The 25,340-nt window shown below is 44.7% G+C and overlaps 1 protein-coding gene and 3 long non-coding RNA genes across 5 annotated transcripts; 3 read left to right on the top strand and 1 right to left on the bottom strand.

Annotated features, from left to right (window-relative positions):
- Positions 1–3,607: 3,607 nt before the first annotated feature.
- LOC112239504 (ras-related protein Rab-8B) lies at positions 3,608–24,979 on the bottom strand. 2 transcript variants are annotated; one of them, XM_042313858.1, is made up of 8 exons: positions 24,846–24,979; positions 22,730–22,790; positions 14,015–14,092; positions 13,116–13,205; positions 12,061–12,126; positions 11,867–11,917; positions 7,853–11,737; positions 3,608–4,529 (listed from the first exon to the last, which is right to left on the bottom strand). In XM_042313858.1, exons 1-7 carry the CDS (start codon positions 24,935–24,937, stop codon positions 11,645–11,647), a joined length of 531 nt encoding a protein of 176 aa, XP_042169792.1. In that variant the 5' UTR covers positions 24,938–24,979; the 3' UTR covers positions 3,608–4,529; positions 7,853–11,644. The 2 variants fall into 2 exon arrangements, with proteins under 2 accessions (XP_042169792.1, XP_042169793.1); XM_042313859.1 differs by lacking the exon at positions 11,867–11,917.
- Positions 4,523–5,241, top strand: LOC121838786. The gene is made up of 3 exons (XR_006081818.1): positions 4,523–4,598; positions 4,847–4,874; positions 5,072–5,241. It is a non-coding gene; the product is annotated as an uncharacterized LOC121838786 (long non-coding RNA).
- Positions 5,966–6,553, top strand: LOC112239506. The gene is made up of 3 exons (XR_006081819.1): positions 5,966–6,019; positions 6,176–6,287; positions 6,492–6,553. It is a non-coding gene; the product is annotated as an uncharacterized LOC112239506 (long non-coding RNA).
- Positions 6,583–7,144, top strand: LOC121843959. The gene is made up of 3 exons (XR_006081820.1): positions 6,583–6,659; positions 6,733–6,844; positions 6,903–7,144. It is a non-coding gene; the product is annotated as an uncharacterized LOC121843959 (long non-coding RNA).
- Positions 24,980–25,340: the final 361 nt, after the last annotated feature.

Here is a 25,340-nt window from a genome sequence, read left to right as displayed (position 1 = left end):
ACTGATGTGGTGAACTCCTCAATGGACTTATTGATAAAGCCAGTGACTGATGTGGTGAACTCCTCAATGCACTTATTGATAAAGCCAGTGACTGATGTGGTGAACTCCTCAATGCCATTAGAAGAATCCCGGTACATATTCCAGTCTGTGCTAGCAGAACAGTCCTGAAGTTTAGCATCTTCTTCATCTGACCACTTTTTTATTGACCGAGTCACTTTTTTATAGACCGAGTCACTAGTTGCACATTTAACATATTGATAGAAATGAGGTAAAACTGATTTAAGTTTCCCTGCATTAAAGTCCCCGGCCACTAGGAGCCTGGCCTCTGGATGAGTGTTTTCCTGTTTGCTTATGGTGGTATACAGCTCATTGAGAATGCTATTAGTGCCAGCATCAGTCTGTGGTGGTATGTAGAAAATGAAAACTCTCTAGGTAGACAGTGTGGTCTACAGTTTATCATGAGATACTCTACCTCAGGAAAAGCAAAACCTTGAGACTTCCTTAGATATCTTGCACCAGCTGTTGTTTACGTGAATGAATAGACCCCGCCCCCGTGTCTTACCAGAGGCTGCTGTTCTCTCCTGCCGATAGGGTGTATAACCCACCAGCTGTTGTTTACGTAAATGAATAGGCCCCGCCCCCGCGTCTTACCAGAGGCTGCTGTTCTCTCCTGCTGTGTATAACCCACCAGCTGTATGTTCTTAATGTCGTTGTTCAGCCACAACTCGGTGAAAGTAGGTAGGATATACGTGCTTTCAGTTCCTCACATTTATTTTCCAGCGATTGAACACTAGCTAGCAGGACAGAAGGCAAGGGCAGATTAGCCACTCGTCGCCTGTTCCTCGCAAGACACCCTGATCTTTTTCCACCAAATCTCAGTTTCCTTCTCAAGCGAATCACAGAGATCTTGGCCTGGTCGGGTGTCTGTGGTAGTATACCCCTCCTGTCCGACTTATTGAAGAAGAACTCTTTGACCAGTTTGAGGTGACCATCGCAGTTCTGATGTCCAGAAGCTCTTTTCGGTCAAAAGAGATGGTGGCAGCAACATTATGTACAAAACAAGTTACGAATAACGCCAAAAAAACATGTCAGATAAACACACTAGCAGCAGCTTGTACAGTTGAAGTCGGAAGTTTACATACACCTTAGCCAAATACATTTAAACTCAGTTTTTCACAATTCCTGACATTTAATCCTCGTAAATTTTTGCTCTCTTAGGTCAGTTAGGATCACCACTTTATTTTAAGAATGTGAAATGTCAGAATAATAGTAGAGAATTAATTATTTCAGCTTTCGTTTCTTTCATCACATTCCCAGTGGGTCAGAAGATTACATACACTCAATTAGTATTTGGTTGCACTGCCTTTAAATTGTTTAACTTGGGTCAAATGGTTCAATATATCCACATAATTTCCCTTCCTCATGATGCCATCTATTTTGTGAAGGGCACCAGTCTCTCCTGCAGCAAAGCACCTCACAACATGATGCTGCCACCCCCATGCTTCACGGTTGGGATAGTGTTCTTCGGCTTGCAAGCCTCCCCCTTTTTCCTCCAAACATAACGATGGTCATTATGGCCAAACAGTTGTATTTTTGTTTCATCAGACCAGAGGACATTTCTCCAAAAAGTGCGATCTCTGTCCCCATGTGCAGTTGCAAACCGTAGTCTGGCTTTTTTCTGGCGGTTTTGGAGCAGAGGCTTCTTCCTTGTTGAGCGGCTTTTCGGGTTACGTCGATATAGGACTCGTTTTACTGTGGATATAGATACTTTTGTACCTGTTTCCTCCAGCATCTTCATAAGGTCCTTTGCTGTTGTTCTGGGATTGATTTGCACTTTTTGCACCAAAGTATGTTCATCTCTAGGAGACAGAACGTGTCTCCTTCCTGAGCGGTATGACGGCTGCGTGGTCCCATGGTGTTTATACTTGCGTACTATTGTTTGTACAGATGAACGTGGCACCATCAGGTGTTTTGAAATTGCTCCCAAGGATGAACCAGTCTTAGTGGAGGTCTACAATTTTTTTCTGAGGTGTTGGCTGATTTCTTTTGATTTTCCCATGATGTCAAGCAAAGAGGCACTGAGTTTGAAGGTAGATCTAGAAATACATCCACAACTACATCTCCAATTGACTCAAATTATGTCAATTAGCCTATCAGAAGCTTCTAAAGCCATTACATCATTTTCTGGAATTTTCCAAGCTGATTAATGGCACAGTCAACTTAGTGTATGTAAACTTCTGACCCACTGTTATTGTGATACAGTGAATTATAAGTGAAACAATTGTTGGAAAATGTACTTATGTCATGCACAAAGTAGATGTCCTAACCGATTTGCCAAAACTATAGTTTGTTCACAAGAAATTTGTGAAGTGGTTTAAAAAACAAGTTTTAATGACTCCAACCTAAGTGTATGTAAACTAGTGTTAATGACTCCCAACCTAAGTGGATGTAAACTAGTTTTAATGACTCCAACCTAAGTGTATGTAAACTAGTTTTAATGACTCCAACCTAAGTGTATATAAACTAGTGTTAATGACTCCAACCTAAGTGTATATAAACAAGTTTTAATGACTCCAACCTAAGTGTATGTAAACTAGTGTTAATGACTCCAACCTAAGTGTATATAAACAAGTTTTAATGACTCCAACCTAAGTGTATATAAACAAGTTTTAATGACTCCAACCTAAGTGTATATAAACAAGTTTTAATGACTCCAACCTAAGTGTATATAAACAAGTTTTAATGACTCCAACCTAAGTGTATATAAACAAGTTTTAATGACTCCCAACCTAAGTGTATATAAACAAGTTTTAATGACTTTTAATGACTCCAACCTAAGTGTATGTAAACTAGTGTTAATGACTCCAACCTAAGTGTATATAAACAAGTTGTAATGACTCTCAACCTAAGTGTATATAAACAAGTGTTAATGACTCCAACCTAAGTGTATATAAACAAGTTTTAATGACTCCCAACCTAAGTGTATATAAACAAGTGTTAATGACTCCAACCTAAGTGTATATAAACAAGTGTTAATGACTCCAACCTAAGTGTATATAAACAAGTGTTAATGACTCCAACCTAAGTGTATATAAACAAGTTTTAATGACTCCAACCTAAGTGTATATAAACAAGTTGTAATGACTCTCAACCTAAGTGTATATAAACAAGTTGTAATGACTCTCAACCTAAGTGTATATAAACAAGTGTTAATGACTCCAACCTAAGTGTATATAAACAAGTTGTAATGACTCTCAACCTAAGTGTATGAAAACTAAATGACTCCCAACCTAAGTGTATGTAAACTAGTTTTAATGACTCCAACCTAAGTGTATATAAACAAGTTTTAATGACTCCAACCTAAGTGTATATAAACAAGTTGTAATGACTCTCAACCTAAGTGTATATAAACAAGTTTTAATGACTCCAACCTAAGTGTATATAAACAAGTTGTAATGACTCTCAACCTAAGTGTATATAAACAAGTTTTAATGACTCTCAACCTAAGTGTATATAAACAAGTTTTAATGACTCCAACCTAAGTGTATGTAAACTTCCGATGAGGAAATAATAAGGAAGGAAACAAACAAAAAACACCCACACTGGATTTAAAAAAAAGACAAAAGTAATTTAATTTTTATACAATATCAGTTCACACTGATCAGTTCGATATGTTACAGAGTTGACAAAAAGTAGCCGGAAGACAAGGTAACAAGCTGCTTGTACAAAGTACGTCGATAAGGAGAAAATACCAATTTAAACATGTCTTTCAGATCTGAAGAGAATGAACGCCAAAACAAATGGAGGAATGCTTTCATTGTTACACCAACAGGATAGAAAACAAATGGGAGGAATGCTTTCATTGTTACACCGACATGATAGAAAACAAATGGGAGGAATGCTTTCATTGTTACACCAACATGATAGAAAACAAATGGGAGGAATGCTTTCATTGTTACACCGACATGATAGAAAACAAATGGGAGGAATGCTTTCATTGTTACACCGACATGATAGAAAACAAATGGGAGGAATGCTTTCATTGTTACACCAACATGATAGAAAACAAATGGGAGGAATGCTTTCATTGTTACACCAACATGATAGAAAACAAATGGGAGGAATGCTTTCATTGTTACACCAACATGATAGAAAACAAATGGGAGGAATGCTTTCATTGTTACACCAACATGATAGAAAACAAATGGGAGGAATGCTTTCATTGTTACACCAACATGATAGAAAGTATTCTAGAATGTCTGCATACATCTGTATTTCCAGACATGATGCTACATGACGTTCCCATGAGAATTCATGTCCCTCGCCATCACTGCATTACAACAACAGCTCTCTATCAGACATATCTACTACATGTAGTAACTCAAGCCTTCACGCATCGTTCCGAAAAAAACAAGTGATTATTATACCGTCAGTAACTGTCCCGTATTTACAAATGTCTATGAAATATGATCTGCAAAATGTATTAGTTTTCCTTCCAAAAATGGGTAATTAATTACGTTAAAAAGCAGCTTTTCTGTTTGGAACGGTGTGGAGGTAACCCTAACAACAGAACGGTGAGTTAACAGAACGGTGTGGAGGTAACCCTAACAACAGAACGGTGAGGTAGAAAACAGAATGGGAGGTAATGAACTGTTATCCCCATGGTGTTACCCCAACAACAGAATGATGGAGGTAAAACAGAATGGGAGGTAACCCCAACAACAGAACGGTGAGTTAACAGAACGGTGTGTTAACCCCAACAACAGAACGGTGTGGAGAACCCCAACAACAGAATGTGTGAGGTAACCCTAACAACAGAACTGTGAGATAATAGAACGGTGTGGAGGTAACCCCAACAACAGAACGGTGTGGAGGTAACCCCAACAACAGAACCCCAACAACAGAACGGTGTGGAGGTAACCCCAACAACAGAACGGTGTGGAGGTAACCCCAACAACAGAACGGTGTGGAGGTAACCCCAACAACAGAACGGTGTGGAGGTAACCCCAACAACAGAACGGTGTGGAGGTAACCCCAACAACAGAACGGTGAGTTAACAGAACGTGTGGAGGTAACCCCAACAACAGAACGGTGAGTTAACAGAACGGTGTGGAGGTAACCCCAACAACAGAATGGTGTGGAGGTAACCCCAACAACAGAACGGTGTGGAGGTAACCCTAACAACAGAACGGTGTGGAGGTAACCCCAACAACAGAACGGTGTGGAGGTAACCCCAACAACAGAACGGTGTGGAGGTAACCCCAACAACAGAACGGTGTGGAGGTAACCCCAACAACAGAACGGTGTGGAGGTAACCCCAACAACAGAACGGTGTGGAGGTAACCCCAACAACAGAACGGTGTGGAGGTAACACCAACAACAGAACGGTGTGGAGGTAACCCTAACAACAGAACGGTGAGTTAACAGAACGGTGTGGAGGTAACCCCAACAACAGAACGGTGTGGAGGTAAACCTAACAACAGAACGGTGTGGAGGTAACCCTAACAACAGAATGGTGTGGAGGTAACCCCAACAACAGAACGGTGTGGAGGTAACCCCAACAACAGAACGGTGTGGAGGTAACCCCAACAACAGATCGGTGTGGAGGTAACCCCAACAACAGAACGGTGTGGAGGTAACCCTAACAACAGAACGGTGAGTTAACAGAACGGTGTGGAGGTAACCCCAACAACAGAACGGTGTGGAGGTAACCCCAACAACAGAACGGTGTGGAGGTAACCCTAACAACAGAATGGTGTGGAGGTAACCCCAACAACAGAAGGGTGTGGAGGTAACCCTAACAACAGAACAGTGAGATAATAGAACGGTGTGGAGGTAACCCCAACAACAGAACGGTGAGATAATAGAACGGTGTGGAGGTAACCCTAACAACAGAACGGTGTGGAGGTAACCCTAACAACAGAACGGTGTGGAGGTAACCCCAACAACAGAACGGTGTGGAGGTAACCCCAACAACAGAACGGTGTGGAGGTAACCCTAACAACAGAACGGTGTGGAGGTAACCCCAACAACAGAACGGTGTGGAGGTAACCCCAACAACAGAACGGTGTGGAGGTAACCCCAACAACAGAACGGTGTGGAGGTAACCCCAACAACAGAACGGTGTGGAGGTAACCCCAACAACAGAACGGTGAGTTAACAGAACGGTGTGGAGGTAACCCTAACAACAGAACGGTGTGGAGGTAACCCCAACAACAGAACGGTGTGGAGGTAACCCTAACAACAGAACGGTGTGGAGGTAACCCCAACAACAGAACGGTGTGGAGGTAACCCTAACAACAGAATGGTGAGTTAACAGAACGGTGTGGAGGTAACCCCAACAACAGAACGGTGAGTTAACAGAATGGTGTGGAGGTAACCCCAACAACAGAATGGTGTGGAGGTAACCTTAACAACAGAATGGTGAGTTAACAGAACGGTGTGGAGGTAACCCTAACAACAGAACGGTGAGTTAACAGAATGGTGTGGAGGTAACCCTAACAACAGAACGGTGTGGAGGTAACCCCAACAACAGAACGGTGTGGAGGTAACCCCAACAACAGAACGGTATGGAGGTAACCCCAACAACAGAACGGTGTGGAGGTAACCCCAACAACAGAACGGTGTGGAGGTAACCCCAACAACAGAACGGTGTGGAGGTAACCCTAACAACAGAACGGTGAGTTAACAGAACGGTGTGGAGGTAAACCCCAACAACAGAACGGTGTGGAGGTAACCCCAACAACAGAACGGTGTGGAGGTAACCCCAACAACAGAACGCTGTGGAGGTAACCCCAACAACAGAACGGTGTGGAGGTAACCCCAACAACAGAACGGTGTGGAGGTAACCCCACAACAGAACGGTGAGTTAACAGAACGGTGTGGAGGTAACCGGTGTGGAGGTAACCCCAACAACAGAACGGTGTGGAGGTAACCCCAACAACAGAACGGTGTGGAGGTAACCCCAACAACAGAACGGTGTGGAGGTAACCCCAACAACAGAACGGTGTGGAGGTAACCCCAACAACAGAACGGTGTGGAGGTAACCCTAACAACAGAACGGTGAGTTAACAGAACGGTGTGGAGGTAACCCCAACAACAGAACGGTGTGGAGGTAACCCCAACAACAGAACGGTGTGGAGGTAACCCTAACAACAGAACGGTGTGGAGGTAACCCTAACAACAGAACGGTGAGTTAACAGAACGGTGTGGAGGTAACCCCAACAACAGAACGGTGAGTTAACAGAATGGTGTGGAGGTAACCCCAACAACAGAACAGTGTGGAGGTAACCCTAACAACAGAACGGTGTGGAGGTAACCCTAACAACAGAACGGTGTGGAGGTAACCCCAACAACAGAACAGGTAACCCTAACAACAGAACGGTGAGTTAACAGAGGTGTGGAAACCCTAACAACAGAACAGAACAACAGAACGGTGTGGAGGTAACCCTAACAACAGAACGGTGTGGAGGTAACCCTAACAACAGAACGGTGTGGAGGTAACCCCAACAACAGAACGGTGTGGAGGTAACCCCAACAACAGAACGGTGTGGAGGTAACCCCAACAACAGAACGGTGTGGAGGTAACCCCAACAACAGAACGGTGTGGAGGTAACCCCAACAACAGAACGCTGTGGAGGTAACCCCAACAACAGAACGATGTGGAGGTAACCCCAACAACAGAACGGTGAGTTAACAGAACGGTGTGGAGGTAACCCCAACAACAGAATGGTGTGGAGGTAACAGAACAGAACAGTGTGGAGGTAACCCTAACAACAGAACGGTGTGGAGGTAACCCCAACAACAGAACGGTGTGGAGGTAACCCCAACAACAGAACGGTGTGGAGGTAACCCCAACAACAGAACGGTGTGGAGGTAACCCTAACAACAGAACGGTTTGGAGGTTAAAAAAAAAGTTTTCAGAAAAAAATTAAGTTAGGTTTGACAGCTAGACTAACCGTAAATTAAAATAAAAAAATTAATTAAATCCTATCTGGTGTGTCTTTTGTCATGACATGGAGTGGTACAGACATCATCAAACTACTGACCCTTCACATGAAATATAGATGTGTTAGAAGCACCTTCAATCTGAACACACACACACACACACACACAAACACACACACACACAAACACAAACACACACCCAGAGAAGATAAAGTGCAGCAGAACAGAATAATACAACGGTGGTTTTATAAACCAGAAAGAACAGGATGTAACAACAGATATAAGGATATTAATATGAACTGGAAAAAGTGTCCTTATCAACATGTTTTTGTTTGGCGATAATAAAGAGCTAATAAATTGAAACATGTAGAAAGTGGTTTACCTTGTGGTTTCACAAAGCATGCTGGGAGTAAACGCCAGTGTCCAATGTCTTATAGGATACCGTACGAAAATATAATACCATAAACAACATTTGCATGAACGCACCAACGATAGAACACAAGAGGTTTTTTGCTTGTTGCTACTTTTCAAAAGCACTTATACGAGTCGGTATCTGCTACCCTGGTGGATGTATGAGTTGGTATCTGCTACCCTGGTGGATGTATGAGTCAGTATCTGCTACCCTGGTGGATGTATGAGTTGGTATCTGCTACCCTGGTGGATGTATGAGTTGGTATCTGCTACCCTGGTGGATGTATGAGTCGGTATCTGCTACCCTGGTGGATGTATGAGTTGGTATCTGCTACCCTGGTGGATGTATGAGTAGGTATCTTCTACCCTGGTGGATGTATGAGTTGGTATCTGCTACCCTGGTGGATGTATGAGTCGGTACCTGCTACCCTGGTGGATGTATGAGTTGGTATCTGCTACCCTGGTGGATGTATGAGTCGGTATCTGCTACCCTGGTGGATGTATGAGTTGGTATCTGCTACCCTGGTGGATGTATGAGTTGGTATCTGCTACCCTGGTGGATGTATGAGTCGGTATCTGCTACCCTGGTGGATGTATGAGTCGGTACCTGCTACCCTGGTGGATGTATGAGTCGGTATCTGCTACCCTGGTGGATGTATGAGTCGGTACCTGCTACCCTGGTGGGTGTATGAGTCGGTAGCTGCTACCCTGGTGGATGTATGAGTCGGTATCTGCTACCCTGGTGGATGTATGAGTCGGTATCTGCTACCCTGGTGGATGTATGAGTCGGTATCTGCTACCCTGGTGGATGTATGAGTCAGTATCTTCTACCGTGGTGGTTGTAGTCATTGTATGAGTCGGTATCTTCTACCGTGGTGGTTGTGGTCGTTGTATGAGTCAGTATCTGCTACCCTGGTGGATGTATGAGTCGTTATCTGCTACCCTGGTGGATGTATGAGTCAGTATCTGCTACCGTTGTGGTTGTATGAGTCGGCATCTGCTACCGTGGTGGTTGTGGTCGTTGTATGAGTCAGTATCTGCTACCGTGGTGGATGTATGAGTCAGTAGAGCCTGCTCAGTGGTTTTAAGTTGAGTAGAGGCTAATCAGTGGTTTTAAGTTGAGTAGAGGCTGATCAGTGGTTTTAAGTTGAGTAGAGGCTGCTCAGTGGTTTTAAGTTGAGTAGAGGCTGCTCAGTGGTTTTAAGTTGACTAGAGGCTGCTCAGTGGTTTTAAGTTGAGTAGAGGCTGCTCAGTGGTTTTAAGTTGAGTAGAGGCTGCTCAGTGGTTTTAAGTTGAGTAGAGGCTGCTCAGTGGTTTTAAGTTGAGTAGAGGCTGCTCAGTGGTTTTAAGTTGAGTAGAGGCTGCTCAGTGGTTTTAAGTTGAGTAGAGGCTGCTCAGTGGTTTTAAATTGGAGTCATTGAGAAACCTCCTTCTGTAAGTGCATGACTAAGTGACAACATTAAAACTAGTCATTCATTACGTCCGATTGAGTGAAGCCAATTCTGAGACCGTCATCAGTTGAAGTGCCGAGCAATGAGCATCCTTTAACTCTTTAGAGTGGTTCTGAAGAGCGGTTCTGAAGAGCGGCTCTGAATCTAGCCTTTAGTGCTCTGGACCAGGGATGCATCGTCGAATGACTGCAGTGTCCTTTTTGACAGAGGCGGTGTTTTAACAATCATTGAAACATCCATAACGATCTCCAGTGCGATTATCATAAAGATTATATAAAACTAAAAGACCCAAAAAATAAAAAATAAAGACATGGGTGAAACAACCACCACAATGAAGTCATCAGCTTTGGTAGAATACTAAACAACAGTTACATTTTCCTTTCTAGCGTGGGCAGAACATGCAGTACAACACTCTCTTTTCTCTCCATCTCTCCCTGCAGTCATGTTCATTCATCACTTTAAAAAATGACTATATTCTTCTCTAATAGCAAACCAACCCGAGATCCACGTCAAAACAAACTCTTCCAATCCTTCAGGTGTCAATCTTATTTTTTTCCCCCTGCAGAAAGATAGGCAGGTAAAGAAAGACAAGACACGCGACATCAAAATAAAAAGTTAACTGTGCATCGAGTGGATACAGGGGGAAGTCAGCTTCAGCTAATCAGGAAGCTGAACAAACAACGAAGCGTTTCCAGGGTTAAAGTTAAAGAACACAGAAGACAGGGTTCAACTGTCAATCAGAGCTGTTGGGGGGGGAGTGGAGAAATGTACTGCATCCAAAATGCCACCCTATTCCCTATATAGTGCACTACTTTTGACCAGGGCCTGCATAATAGGGCTCTGGTGAAGAGTAGTGCACTATATAGGGAATAGGATTCCATTTGGGACGCAAGCCCTAGACTAACTCCTTTGGGGAAGGGAGAGAGGGGTGCAGTTGAGGGGCATTCCTTGTTCTTTTCAGAATTTTGGTTCTCTAACGTGTCATTTTTTAAAATGGGATGGTGAGTCGCTTTCCTCTGTAGCCTACGGAATAGTCAGGCAGTTCAGCAGCAATAAGTAGCCTAGCCTGGCCAAGACCCAGTGCTTTGTAGGTAGCCTGGTACCAGGCCTGGTGAGGGGTTGGAGGAGTGCTAGGTAGGTAGAATGGTTTCAGGCCTGGTGAGGGGTTGGAGGAGTGCTAGGTAGGTAGAATGGTTTCAGGCCTGGTGAGGGGTTGGAGGAGTGCTAGGTAGGTAGAATGGTTTCAGGCCTGGTGAGGGGTTGGAGGAGTGCTAGGTAGGTAGAATGGTTTCAGGCCTGGTGAGGGGTTGGAGGAGTGCTAGGTAGGTAGCCTGGTACCAGGCCTGGTGAGGGGTTGGAGGAGTGCTAGGTAGGTAGCCTGGTACCAGGCCTGGTGAGGGGTTGGAGGAGTGCTAGGTAGGTAGCCTGGTACCAGGCCTGGTGAGGGGTTGGAGGAGTGCTAGGTAGGTAGCCTGGTGAGGGGTTGGAGGACTGCTAAGTAGGTAGCCTGGTACCCAGGCCTGGTGAGGGGTTGGAGGAGTGCTAGGTAGATAGCCTGGTACCAGGCCTGGTGAGGGGTTGGAGGAGTGCTAGGTAGGTAGCCTGGTACCAGGCCTGGTGAGGGGTTGGGGGTGTATTCTGCTCAGCTCTAGGTTGAAGCAGCAGTTTGGGGGTGTATTCTGCTCAGCTCTAGGTTGAAGCAGCAGGTTGGGGGTGTATTCTGCTCAGCTCTAGGTTGAAGCAGCAGGTTGGGGGTGTATTCTGCTCAGCTCTAGGGGGAAACAGCAGGGCAGGTAAAGGCTGTATCAGTCCATGGAAAGGAGAGGACGGATCCACTAGAACAGTGAACATCTGAAGAAGTTGCTCTTCTTTGACCGGGTCTCTGTGATCTTGACCGGCCCACCTCCTCCTGGAGGACTGCTGTCGTTCTAAAGCGGGGGGGTGAAAGGGTTTGTGTCAAAGGTCAATTACCATTCTTAAGTTCCCATTGTTGTCAACAACTGAAGATACATCATATCATATGAGCATCATCTGCAAAACAACAAACATAAACTCACTATTTTTCTGTTGAGTCTCGTCATTATGTCTCTTCCCAGTGTGAAAAAGGACTGTGTTTCAAAACAAAACAAGACTAAAATGTATACTTCAGGAACACGTTGATTAGAGGAAAACATGTCCTGTTTTCAATGGAAAAAGACTGAGAGAAGAATGAATAAATAGGTATAAATGAATAGTATGGAACAGAACTCACCTCTTCCACGTTCAGGCTGGATTTGGCGCTCGTTTCTAAGAACTTGATGCCGTAATCAATCGCCAACTGTGACAAATAAAACATTATGAGAACAATTCATGATAATAACTCATGTTACAGATGTACCCCCCACATGCAACACATCCCATGAGGCATAGCACAGAACATAAAAGTGATGTTACCTTTCTGTTACAAAAGGGAATTGTACTACATCATGAAGGGAGAACTGGGCTGGCTATGACAGACATAGATCATACTGTATATTATGAGTATTGTCAAACATACAACTGGGAGTACATTTACACCAAATACACTATGAAGAGCAGTGTGGGGGTTTCTCCAAATACACTATGAAGAGCAGTGTGGGGGTTTCTCCAAAGATACTATGAAGAGCAGTGTGGGGGTTTCTCCAAAGACACTATGAAGAAATGATACTATGAAGAGCAGAGGGGTTTCAGATACTATGAAGAGGTGGGGTTTCTCCAAAGATACTATGAAGAGCAGTGTGGGGGTTTCTCCAAAGATACTATGAAGAGCAGTGTGGGGGTTTGTCCAAAGATACTATGAAGAGCAGTGTGGGGGTTTCTCCAAAGATACTATGAAGAGCAGTGTGGGGGTTTCTCCAAAGATACTATGAAGAGCAGTGTGGGGGTTTCTCCAAAGATACTATGAAGAGCAGTGTGGGGGTTTCTCCAAAGATACTATGAAGAGCAGTTCTCCAAAGATACTATGAAGAGCAGGGGGGGTTTCTCCAAAGATACCAAAGCACACTATACTGAAGAGCAGTGTGGGGGTTTGTCCAAAGATACTATGAAGAGCAGTGTGGGGGTTTCTCCAAAGATACTATGAAGAGCAGTGTGGGGGTTTCACCAAAGATACTATGAAGAGTAGTGTGGGGGTTTCTCCAAAAATACTATGAAGGGCAGTGTGGGGGTTGCTCTTTTCTCGGGAACGTTATCACATTGTTTCCAACGCACCCTGCAACAAGACATCTCAGACTCGTCAGTGCTTATTTGAAACACACAGAGACCCTGAAACTTGGAGACCCTCCATACCTTTTCTCCTCGTTCTTTTGACACCTGTCTTTTGTCGTTCATGTCACACTTGTTTCCTAGGATCATCCTCTCCACGTCAGAGGAGGCATGCTACAGACAGACAGAGAAGGAGGAGACTCAGTAATACTACAGACAGAATGAGAGAAGACTGATTATTGCTACAGACAGAATGAGAGAAGACTGATTATTGCTACAGACAGAATGAGAGAAGACTGATTATTGCTACAGACAGAATGAGAGAAGACTGATTATTGCTACAGACAGAATGAGAGAAGACTGATTATTGCTACAGACAGAATGAGAGAAGACTGATTATTGCTACAGACAGAATGAGAGAAGACTGATTATTGCAACTGATTGTTTTTAGGCTACCTGCTGCGGTAGCTTCACAACTGATTGTTTTTAGGCTACCTGCTGCGGTAGCTTCACAACTGATTGTTTTTAGGCTACCTGCTGCGGTAGCTTCACACCTGATTGTTTTTAGGCTACCTGCTGCGGTAGCTTCACACCTGATTGTTTTTAGGCTACCTGCTGCGGTAGCTTCACAACTGATTGTTTTTAGGCCACCTGCTGCGGTAGCTTCACACCTGATTGTTTTTAGGCTACCTGCTGCGGTAGCTTCACACCTGATCGTTTTTAGGCTACCTGCTGCGGTAGCTTCACAAATGATTGTTTTTAGGCTACCTGCTGCGGTAGCTTCACAACTGATTGTTTTTAGGCTACCTGCTGCGGTAGCTTCACACCTGATTGTTTTTAGGCTACCTGCTGCGGTAGCTTCACACCTGATTGTTTTTAGGCTACCTGCTGCGGTAGCTTCACACCTGATTGTTTTTAGGCTACCTGCTGCGGTAGCTTCACACCTGATCGTTTTTAGGCCACCTGCTGCGGTAGCTTCATACCTCTTCAATGTTCCTGATCCAGTTCTTGATGTTCTCGAAGGACTTCTCGTTAGTGATGTCATACACTAGCATGATACCCTGTTGGACAAAGGACAGGAAGTGACGTCAGAGGAAGTGACACGCCGTGACATTAACAGGAAAAGACCCAACCTAGCTCAATTCCAGTCATGACCCGGTGAAATGTCTGTATGTCTGTGCTGTCGTCAAGTAAGGGGCTTGGGTCTTGACTGTTATCACTACAAGCTTGAAGCCCTTATAAACCCAGAATACTCTGCCTCAATAAAATAATAACAATAACAGGTTGTTTTTCCAAACATGTATTGACATATATAGAACCTGGTTAGTAAGTAAAACATAAGAACAGTACATTTTCTAACCGGACACACAGCCATGAATAGGGTGGAATAGACATCATTCTGACTATTCTACTAGAACTCTGAGGCAGTGGAACTGACCACAGGATACATCTTCTTAAGGATCCGCCCCCTTTTATTCAATTTTCACCTAAAATGACTCATACCCAAATCTAACTAGCCTAGTGGTTAGAGCGTTGGACTAGTAACCGGAAGGTTGCAAGTTCAAATCCCCGAGCTGACAAGGTACAAATCTGTCGTTCTGCCCCTGAACAAGGCAGTTAACCCACTGTTCCTAGACGTCATTGAAAATAAGAATTTGTTCTTAACTGACTTGCCTAGTTAAATAAAGGTAAAATAAAAATTTTAAAATAACTTCCTGTAGCTCAGGCCCTGAAGCAAGGATATACATATTCTTGGTACCATTTGAAAGGAAACACTTTGAGGTTTGTGGAAATGTGAAAGAGATGTAGGAGAATATAACACATTAGATCTGGTAGAAGAAAATACAAAGACAAAACCAACCGTTTGTTTTTCTGTCGCCATCTTTGAAATGCAAGAGAAAGGTCACAGCTAAAGCCATCACTCTGGTTGTAATTCCGATAGTGTCCACAAGATGGCAGCAGAGGGTATGTGCAAAGTTTCAGACAGATAACTTGAAGTATGAGTGAACTACAAGACTTTTAGTCCCCCCAGGTACATTTGGGCAAATCGTGAAGGAGACATTCGCAATTCATATAAAACAATTCTGCAAGAATATCGTCAAATCTGTATACTTGGACTTGTGATTTAACTTTCCAAGTATTAGTAGCCATATTATAAGTTTAACATTTGCAAAACAACCAGTTTTCATAACTTCATAACTCTGAATATTCTTAGTGTCCAAAAAGAAAAGGCATGCTGTCGTAAAAGGTTAGCGCCAAAATTTAGCGACAGAGACGGGGTTTCCTGATACTCCCGTAAAGCCCAGCTCATTGGCTATCTAGCTAGCTTTGTTTTGACCCCCGATTGGTGCTTATTTTGAGAAAGAGAGTCATTAACATGAAGACCGGCCGCGCCATGAAGGCGTCGCTCTCTGATCAAATATGGTGTCCTATAGGATATACTACACCCCTAATGATAGAGTGAAGTCTGGTTACGTTCTAGGATCTCTGATATGGTGTCCTATAGGATATACTACACCCCTAATGATAGAGTGAAGTCTGGCTATGTTCTAGGATCTCTGAGGAATACATACGAACGTGATTTGACTGGTTGAAACAACGTTCAGGGTGAGATTTTCACAGATTCCTTTCTTTGCAAATTGAACGAGTGGAAATACAAAATCGATCGTGCATGAGAGGAGACAGAGGAGAGTTAGTAGAGGTCATGTAGTGTAGAACAACAGAGAGGAGACAGAGTAGAGTTAGTAGAGGTCATGTAGTGTAGAACAACAGAGAGGAGACAGAGTAGAGTTAGTAGAGGTCATGTAGTGTAGAACAACAGAGAGGAGACAGAGGAGAGTTAGTAGAGGTCATGTAGTGTAGAACAACAGAGTGTAGAGTTAGTAGAGGTCATGTAGTGTAGAACAACAGAGAGGAGACAGAGTAGAGTTAGTAGAGGTCATGTTGTAGAACAACAGAGAGGAGACAGAGTAGAGTTAGTCATGTAGTGTAGAACAACAGGGAGGAGACAGAGGAGAGTTAGTAGAGGTCATGTAGTGTAGAACAGCAGAAAGGAGGAGACAGAGTAGAGTTAGTAGAGGTCATGTAGTGTAGAACAGCAGAAAGGAGGAGACAGAGTAGAGTTAGTAGAGGTCATGTAGTGTAGAACAGCAGGGAGGAGGAGACAGAGGAGAGTTAGTAGAGGTCATGTAGTGTAGAACAACAGAGAGGAGGAGACAGAGAGAGTTAGTAGAGGTCATGTAGTGTAGAACAACAGAGAGGAGGAGACAGAGAGAGTTAGTAGAGGTCATGTAGTGTAGAACAACAGAGAGGAGGAGAAGACAGAGGAGAGTTAGTAGAGGTCATGTAGTGTAGAACAACAGAGAGGAGACAGAGGAGAGTTAGTAGAGGTCATGTAGTGTAGAACAACAGAGAGGAGACAGAGTAGAGTTAGTAGAGGTCATGTAGTGTAGAACAACAGAGAGGAGACAGAGTAGAGTTAGTAGAGGTCATGTAGTGTAGAACAACAGAGAGGAGGAGACAGAGTAGAGTTAGTAGAGGTCATGTAGTGTAGAACAACAGAGAGGAGACAGAGTAGAGTTAGTAGAGGTCATGTAGTGTAGAACAACAGAGAGGAGACAGAGGAGAGTTAGTAGAGGTCATGTAGTGTAGAACAACAGAGAGGAGACAGAGTAGAGTTAGTAGAGGTCATGTAGTGTAGAACAGCAGAAAGGAGGAGACAGAGTAGAGTTAGTAGAGGTCATGTAGTGTAGAACAACAGAGAGGAGGAGACAGAGTAGAGTTAGTAGAGGTCATGTAGTGTAGAACAACAGAGAGGAGACAGAGGAGAGTTAGTAGAGGTCATGTAGTGTAGAACAGCAGAGAGGAGACAGAGTAGAGTTAGTAGAGGTCATGTAGTGTAGAACAGCAGGGAGGAGAAGACAGAGGAGAGTTAGTAGAGGTCATGTAGTGTAGAACAACAGAGAGGAGACAGAGGAGAGTTAGTAGAGGTCATGTAGTGTAGAACAACAGAGAGGAGACAGAGGAGAGTTAGTAGAGGTCATGTAGTGTAGAACAACAGAGAGGAGGAGACAGAGTAGAGTTATTAGAGGTCATGTAGTGTAGAACAACAGAGAGGAGACAGAGGAGAGTTAGTAGAGGTCATGTAGTGTAGAACAACAGAGAGGAGACAGAGTAGAGTTAGTAGAGGTCATGTAGTGTAGAACAACAGAGAGGAGGAGACAGAGTAGAGTTAGTAGAGGTCATGTAGTGTAGAACAGCAGGGAGGAGGAGACAGAGTAGAGTTAGTAGAGGTCATGTAGTGTAGAACAGCAGGGAGGAGGAGACAGAGGAGAGTTAGTAGAGGTCATGTAGTGTAGAACAACAGGGAGGAGAAGACAGAGTAGAGTTAGTAGAGGTCATGTAGTGTAGAACAACAGAGAGGAGACAGAGTAGAGTTAGTAGAGGTCATGTAGTGTAGAACAACAGAGAGGAGGAGACAGAGAGGAGTTAGTAGAGGTCATGTAGTGTAGAACAACAGAGAGGAGACAGAGTAGAGTTAGTAGAGGTCATGTAGTGTAGAACAACAGAGAGGAGACAGAGTAGAGTTAGTAGAGGTCATGTAGTGTAGAACAACAGAGAGGAGGAGACAGAGAGGAGTTAGTAGAGGTCATGTAGTGTAGAACAACAGAGAGGAGGAGACAGAGAGGAGTTAGTAGAGGTCATGTAGTGTAGAACAACAGAGAGGAGGAGAGAGAGAGAGTTAGTAGAGGTCATGTAGTGTAGAACAACAGAGAGGAGACAGAGTAGAGTTAGTAGAGGTCATGTAGTGTAGAACAACAGAGGAGGAGACAGAGGAGAGTTAGTAGAGGTCATGTAGTGTAGAACAACAGAGAGGAGACAGAGTAGAGTTAGTAGAGGTCATGTAGTGTAGAACAACAGAGAGGAGACAGAGTAGAGTTAGTAGAGGTCATGTAGTGTAGAACAACAGAGGAGGAGACAGAGGAGAGTTAGTAGAGGTCATGTAGTGTAGAACAACAGAGAGGAGGAGACAGAGTAGAGTTAGTAGAGGTCATGTAGTGTAGAACAACAGAGAGGAGGAGACAGAGAGGAGTTAGTAGAGGTCATGTAGTGTAGAACAACAGAGAGGAGACAGAGTAGAGTTAGTAGAGGTCATGTAGTGTAGAACAACAGAGGAGGAGACAGAGTAGAGTTAGTAGAGGTCATGTAGTGTAGAACAACAGGGAGGAGGAGACAGAGTAGAGTTAGTAGAGGTCATGTAGTGTAGAACAACAGAGAGGAGACAGAGGAGAGTTAGTAGAGGTCATGTAGTGTAGAACAACAGAGAGGAGACAGAGGAGAGTTAGTAGAGGTCATGTAGTGTAGAACAACAGAGAGGAGACAGAGGAGAGTTAGTAGAGGTCATGTAGTGTAGAACAACAGAGAGGAGACAGAGTAGAGTTAGTAGAGGTCATGTAGTGTAGAACAACAGAGAGGAGGAGACAGAGTAGAGTTAGTAGAGGTCTTGTAGTGTAGAACAACAGAGGAGAGAAGACAGAGGAGAGTTAGTAGAGGTCATGTAGTGTAGAACAACAGAGAGGAGGAGACAGAGTAGAGTTAGTAGAGGTCATGTAGTGTAGAACAGCAGGGAGAGGAGACAGAGTAGAGTTAGTAGAGGTCATGTAGTGTAGAACAACAGGGAGGAGGAGACAGAGTAGAGTTAGTAGAGGTCATGTAGTGTAGAACAACAGAGAGGAGAGACAGAGTAGAGTTAGTAGAGGTCATGTAGTGTAGAACAACAGAGAGGAGGAGACAGAGAGGAGTTAGTAGAGGTCATGTAGTGTAGAACAACAGAGAGGAGACAGAGGAGAGTTAGTAGAGGTCATGTAGTGTAGAACAACAGAGAGGAGGAGACAGAGGAGAGTTAGTAGAGGTCATGTAGTTTATAACAACAGAGAGGAGACAGAGTAGAGTTAGTAGAGGTCATGTAGTGTAGAACAACAGGGAGGAGACAGAGGAGAGTTAGTAGAGGTCATGTAGTGTAGAACAACAGAGAGGAGACAGAGTAGAGTTAGTAGAGGTCATGTAGTGTAGAACAACAGAAAGGAGGAGACAGAGTAGAGTTAGTAGAGGTCATGTAGTGTAGAACAACAGAGAGGAGGAGACAGAGTAGAGTTAGTAGAGGTCATGTAGTGTAGAACAACAGAGAGGAGGAGACAGAGAGAGTTAGTAGAGGTCATGTAGTGTAGAACAACAGAGAGGAGACAGAGTAGAGTTAGTAGAGGTCATGTAGTGTAGAACAGCAGAGAGGAGACAGAGTAGAGTTAGTAGAGGTCATGTAGTGTAGAACAACAGAGAGGAGGAGACAGAGAGAGTTAGTAGAGGTCATGTAGTGTAGAACAACAGAGAGGAGGAGACAGAGTAGAGTTAGTAGAGGTCATGTAGTGTAGAACAACAGAGAGGAGGAGACAGAGAAGAGTTAGTAGAGGTCATGTAGTGTATAACAACAGAGAGGAGACAGAGTAGAGTTAGTAGAGGTCATGTAGTGTAGAACAACAGGGAGGAGACAGAGGAGAGTTAGTAGAGGTCATGTAGTGTAGAACAACAGAGAGGAGACAGAGTAGAGTTAGTAGAGGTCATGTAGTGTAGAACAACAGAGAGGAGACAGAGTAGAGTTAGTAGAGGTCATGTAGTGTAGAACAACAGAGGAGGAGACAGAGTAGAGTTAGTAGAGGTCATGTAGTGTAGAACAACAGAGAGGGAGAGACAGAGTAGAGTTAGTAGAGGTCATGTAGTGTAGAACAACAGAGAGGAGGAGACAGAGTAGAGTTAGTAGAGGTCATGTAGTGTAGAACAACAGAGAGGAGACAGAGTAGAGTTAGTAGAGGTCATGTAGTGTAGAACAACAGAAAGGAGGAGACAGAGTAGAGTTAGTAGAGGTCATGTAGTGTAGAACAACAGAGAGGAGAGACAGAGGAGAGTTAGTAGAGGTCATGTAGTGTAGAACAACAGAGAGGAGACAGAGGAGAGTTAGTAGAGGTCATGTAGTGTAGAACAGCAGGGAGGAGACAGAGTAGAGTTAGTAGAGGTCATGTAGTGTAGAACAGCAGGGAGGAGACAGAGTAGAGTTAGTAGAGGTCATGTAGTGTAGAACAGCAGGGAGGAGACAGAGTAGAGTTAGTAGAGGTCATGTAGTGTAGAACAACAGAGAGGAGACAGAGGAGAGTTAGTAGAGGTCATGTAGTGTAGAACAACAGAGAGGAGACAGAGTAGAGTTAGTAGAGGTCATGTAGTGTAGAACAACAGAGAGGAGGAGACAGAGTAGAGTTAGTAGAGGTCATGTAGTGTAGAACAACAGAGAGGAGACAGAGGAGAGTTAGTAGAGGTCATGTAGTGTAGAACAACAGAGAGGAGACAGAGGAGAGTTAGTAGAGGTCATGTAGTGTAGAACAACAGAGAGGAGACAGAGTAGAGTTAGTAGAGGTCATGTAGTCCATAGAACAACAGAGAGGAGGAGAGACAGAGTCCAGAGTTAGTAGAGGTCATGTAGTGTAGAACAGCAGGGAGGACAGACGGCCCTCCAGAGTTAGTAGAGTCATGTAGTGTAGAACAACAGAGAGGAGGAGTAAGTAGAGGTCATAGTAGTGTAGTAACAACAGCAGGGAGGAGGACAGAGTAGAGTTAGTAGAGGTCATGTAGTGTAGAACAACAGGGAGGAGGAGACAGAGGCCCTCCATAGTAGAGGTCATGTAGTGTAGAACAACAGGGAGGCCCTCAGAGGAGAGTTAGTAGAGGTCATGTAGTGTAGAACAACAGGGAGGAAGACAGAGTAGAGTTAGTAGAGGTCATGTAGTGTAGAACAACAGAGGCCCTCCAGTAGAGTTAGTAGAGGTCCATAGTAACACACACACGGCCCTCCATAGTAACACACACGGCCCTCCATAGTAACAGTAACACACACGGCCCTCCATAGTAACACACACGGCCCTCCATAGTAACACACACGGCCCTCCATAGTAACACACACGGCCCTCCATAGTAACACACACGGCCCTCCATAGTAACACACACGGCCCTCACACACGCCCTCCATAGTAACACAACACGGCCCTCCATAGTAACACACACGGCCCTCCATAGTAACACACACGGCCCTCCATAGTAACAAACACACACGGCCCTCCATAGTAACACACATAGTAACACACACGGCCCTCCATAGTAACACACACGGCCCTCCATAGTAACACACACACCCCCTCCATAGTAACACACACGGCCCTCCATAGCCCCTCCATAGTAACAATAGTAACACACGGCCCTCCATAGTAACACACACGGCCCTCCATAGTAACACACACGGCCCTCCATAGTAACACACACGGCCCTCCATAGTAACACACACGGCCCTCCATAGTAACACACACGGCCCTCCATAGTAACAACACACGGCCCTCCATAGTAACAGCCCTCCATAGTAACACACACGGCCCTCCATAGTAACCCACCCCTCCATAGTAACACACACGGCCCTCCATAGTAACAAACACACGGCCCTCCATAGTAACAAACACACACACGGCCCTCCATAGTAACAACACACAGCCCTCCATAGTAACAACACACACGGCCCTCCATAGTAACACACACGGCCCTCCATAGTAACACACACGGCCCTCCATAGTAACAAACACACGGCCCTCCATAGTAACAAACACACGGCCCTCCATAGTAACAAACACACGGCCCTCCATAGTAACACACACGGCCCTCCATAGTAACACACACACGGCCCTCCATAGTAACAAACACACGGCCCTCCATAGTAACAAACCCTCCACACAAACACACGCCCTCCATAGTAACAAACACACGGCCCTCCATAGTAACAAACACACGGCCCTCCATAGTAACACACACGGCCCTCCATAGTAACACACACGGCCCTCCATAACAAACACACGTCCATAGTAACACACGGCCCTCCATAGTAACACACACGGCCCTCCATAGTAACAAACACACGGCCCTCCATAGTAACACACACGGCCCTCCATAGTAACACACACACGGCCCTCCATAGTAACAAACACACGGCCCTCCATAGTAACACACACGGCCCTCCATAGTAACACACACGGCCCTCCATAGTAACACACACGGCCCTCCATAGTAACACACGGCCCTCCATAGTAACACACACGGCCCTCCATAGTAACACACACGGCCCTCCATAGTAACAAACACACGGCCCTCCATAGTAACACACACGGCCCTCCATAGTAACACACACGGCCCTCCATAGTAACAACACCATCAGCCCCAGTGATTGAATGGTCCAACAGCTCTAGGGAAACTCCACTTGGGTCCTTCCTGTGTATACAGTCTCCTATCAAACTGTCCATTCCATCGTATTCACCACTTCACACAGAGCATACACGCCTGTAAGATGGGCCTCGGCGTTAACAAGCAGTTCATAGATACATCTAGCTTAACTAGAGACACTGTTTAATATGACTGGACCGGAGACATACGGAGGAGACAGGCCGACAGAGTAGGCTACAACTCATTATAAAAGATGGCTCCCATTCTGAACACACACACACACACACAAACACAAACACACACACACACACGATAACCTCCACGCGAGTTGTTTTATCTGTGTCTGTGTTCAGTCTGTGACCTTTTGGAGACCTGTGACAGGGGACGGATCTTACCATAGCTCCTCTGTAGTAGGCTGTTGTGATGGTCCTGAACCTCTCCTGGCCGGCTGTGTCCCTGGGAGAGACAGAACAACGTCAGTACAACGTAACAACCATGTTGATAATGCAGTAGCTACAGCATTACTACATTACCCTGGGAGAGACAGAACAACGTAACAAACATGTCGATAGTGCAGTAGCTACAGCATTACTACATTACCCTGGGAGAGACAGTACAATGTCAGTACAATGTAACAACCATGTCGATAGTGTAGTAGCTACAGCATTACTACATTACCCTGGGAGAGACAGTACAACGTCAGTACAACGTAACAACCATGACGATAGTGTAGTAGCTACAGCATTACTACATTACCCTGGGAGAGACAGTACAACGTAACAAACATGTTGATAATGCAGTAGCTACAGCATTACTACATTACCCTGGGAGAGACAGTACAACATCAGTACAACGTAACAACCATGTTGGCAGTGTAGTAGCTACAGCATTACTACATTAACCTGGGAGAGACAGTACAATGTCAGTACAACGTAACAACCATGACGATAGTGTAGTAGCTACAGCATTACTACATTACCCTGGGAGAGACAGTACAACATCAGTACAACGTAACAATCATGTTGATAATGCAGTAGCTACAGCATTACTACATTACCCTGGGAGAGACAGTACAACGTCAGTACAACGTAACAACCATGTTGATAATGCAGTAGCTACAGCATTACTACATTACCCTGGGAGAGACAGTACAACGTCAGTACAACGTAACAACCATGACGATAGTGTAGTAGCTACAGCATTACTACATTACCCTGGGAGAGACAGTGCAACGTAACAACCATGACGATAGTGTAGTAGCTACAGCATTACTACATTACCCTGGGAGAGACAGAACAACGTAACAACCATGTCGATAGTGCAGTAGCTACAGCATTACTACATTACCCTGTGAGAGACAGTACAACGTCAGTACAATGTAACAACCATGTCGATAGTGTAGTAGCTACAGCATTACTACATTACCCTGGGAGAGACAGTACAACGTAACAACCATGACGATAGTGTAGTAGCTACAGCATTACTACATTACCCTGGGAGAGACAGTACAACGTACCAACCATGACGATAGTGTAGTAGCTACAGCATTACTACATTACCCTGGGAGAGACAGTACAACGTAACAACCATGTTGATAATGCAGTAGCTACAGCATTACTACATTACCCTGGGAGAGACAGTACAACGTCAGTACAACGTAACAACCATGTTGGCAGTGTAGTAGCTACAGCATTACTACATTACCCTGGGAGAGACAGTACAACATCAGTACAACGTAACAACCATGACGATAGTGTAGTAGCTACAGCATTACTACATTACCCTGGGAGAGACAGAACAACGTAACAACCATGTCGATAGTGCAGTAGCTACAGCATTGCTACATTACCCTAGGAGAGACAGTACAACGTAACAACCATGTTGATAGTGCAGTAGCGAAAGCATTACATTACCCTGGGAGAGACAGCACAACGTAACAACCATGACGATAATGCAGTAGCTACAGCCAGTGATACCAAACGTCAGTGTAAGAGGGCCTGGGGGTTCTCCCTCTAATCCGTGTCAGACAGTGATACGACCACCTAGTGTAAGGGACGACCCTGGACAGGGGATGAATAAGCAGGCCAAATGTGTGTATCCAGAGGCTCTCCAAGTATCCACACTCTTACACACGCAAGCTATCACTGACTACAAGTCAGTCAACACTACACTTCAGATCCACTCAGGGCTGAAAGAGGCTCTCCAAGCTATCACTGACTACAAGGCAGTCAACACTACACTTCAGATCCCCTCAGGGCTGATAGAGGCTCTCCAAGCTATCACTGACTACAAGGCAGTCAACACTACACTTCTGGAGCTAGTAGTCTGGGAAACCAGGCAAACTCACCATATCTGGAGCTAGGAGTTTGGGTAACCAGGCATACTCACCATATCTGGAGCTAGGAGTCTGGGTAACCAGGCAAACTCACCATATCTGGAGCTAGGAGTCTGGGTAACCAGGCAAACTCACCATATCTGGAGCTAGGAGTCTGGGTAGCCAGGCAAACTCACCATATCTGGAGCTTGATCTTCTTCCCGTCCAACTCTATCGTCCTGATTTTGAAGTCAATACCTGAAATCAAAGAAAAAGTGAGGAAAAACATTTCTAAAGTGTTAAACTACATCTGAGCCAGTGGTCTGGGTAGCTGGGGGCTCACCATATCTGGGGCTAAGTCTGGGGGGCAAACTCACTGGGGAGCTAACTGGAGGCTGGGTAACTGGGGGCAAACTGGGGGCATAGCTGGGGCTAGTCTGGGTAGCCTGGGGCTAAACTGGGGGCTAGATATCTGGAGCTAGGAGTCTGGGGGCCAGGCAAACTCACCATATGGAGCTAGGAGTCTGGGGCCAGGCAAACTCACCATATCTGGGGGCTCTATCGGGGCCTGATTTTGGGGTCAATACCTGAAATCAAAGAAAAAGTGAGGAAAAACATTTCTAAAGTGTTAAACTACATCTGAGCCAGTGGGTAGGGCTAACTGGGGGCTAGCTGGGGGCTAACTGGGGGCT

The sequence above is a fragment of the Oncorhynchus tshawytscha genome, unplaced genomic scaffold (genome assembly GCF_018296145.1).
Source record: "Oncorhynchus tshawytscha isolate Ot180627B unplaced genomic scaffold, Otsh_v2.0 Un_contig_10349_pilon_pilon, whole genome shotgun sequence".
Taxonomy (NCBI): domain Eukaryota; kingdom Metazoa; phylum Chordata; class Actinopteri; order Salmoniformes; family Salmonidae; genus Oncorhynchus; species Oncorhynchus tshawytscha.
This window is presented reverse-complemented; position numbering and strand designations above follow the sequence as displayed.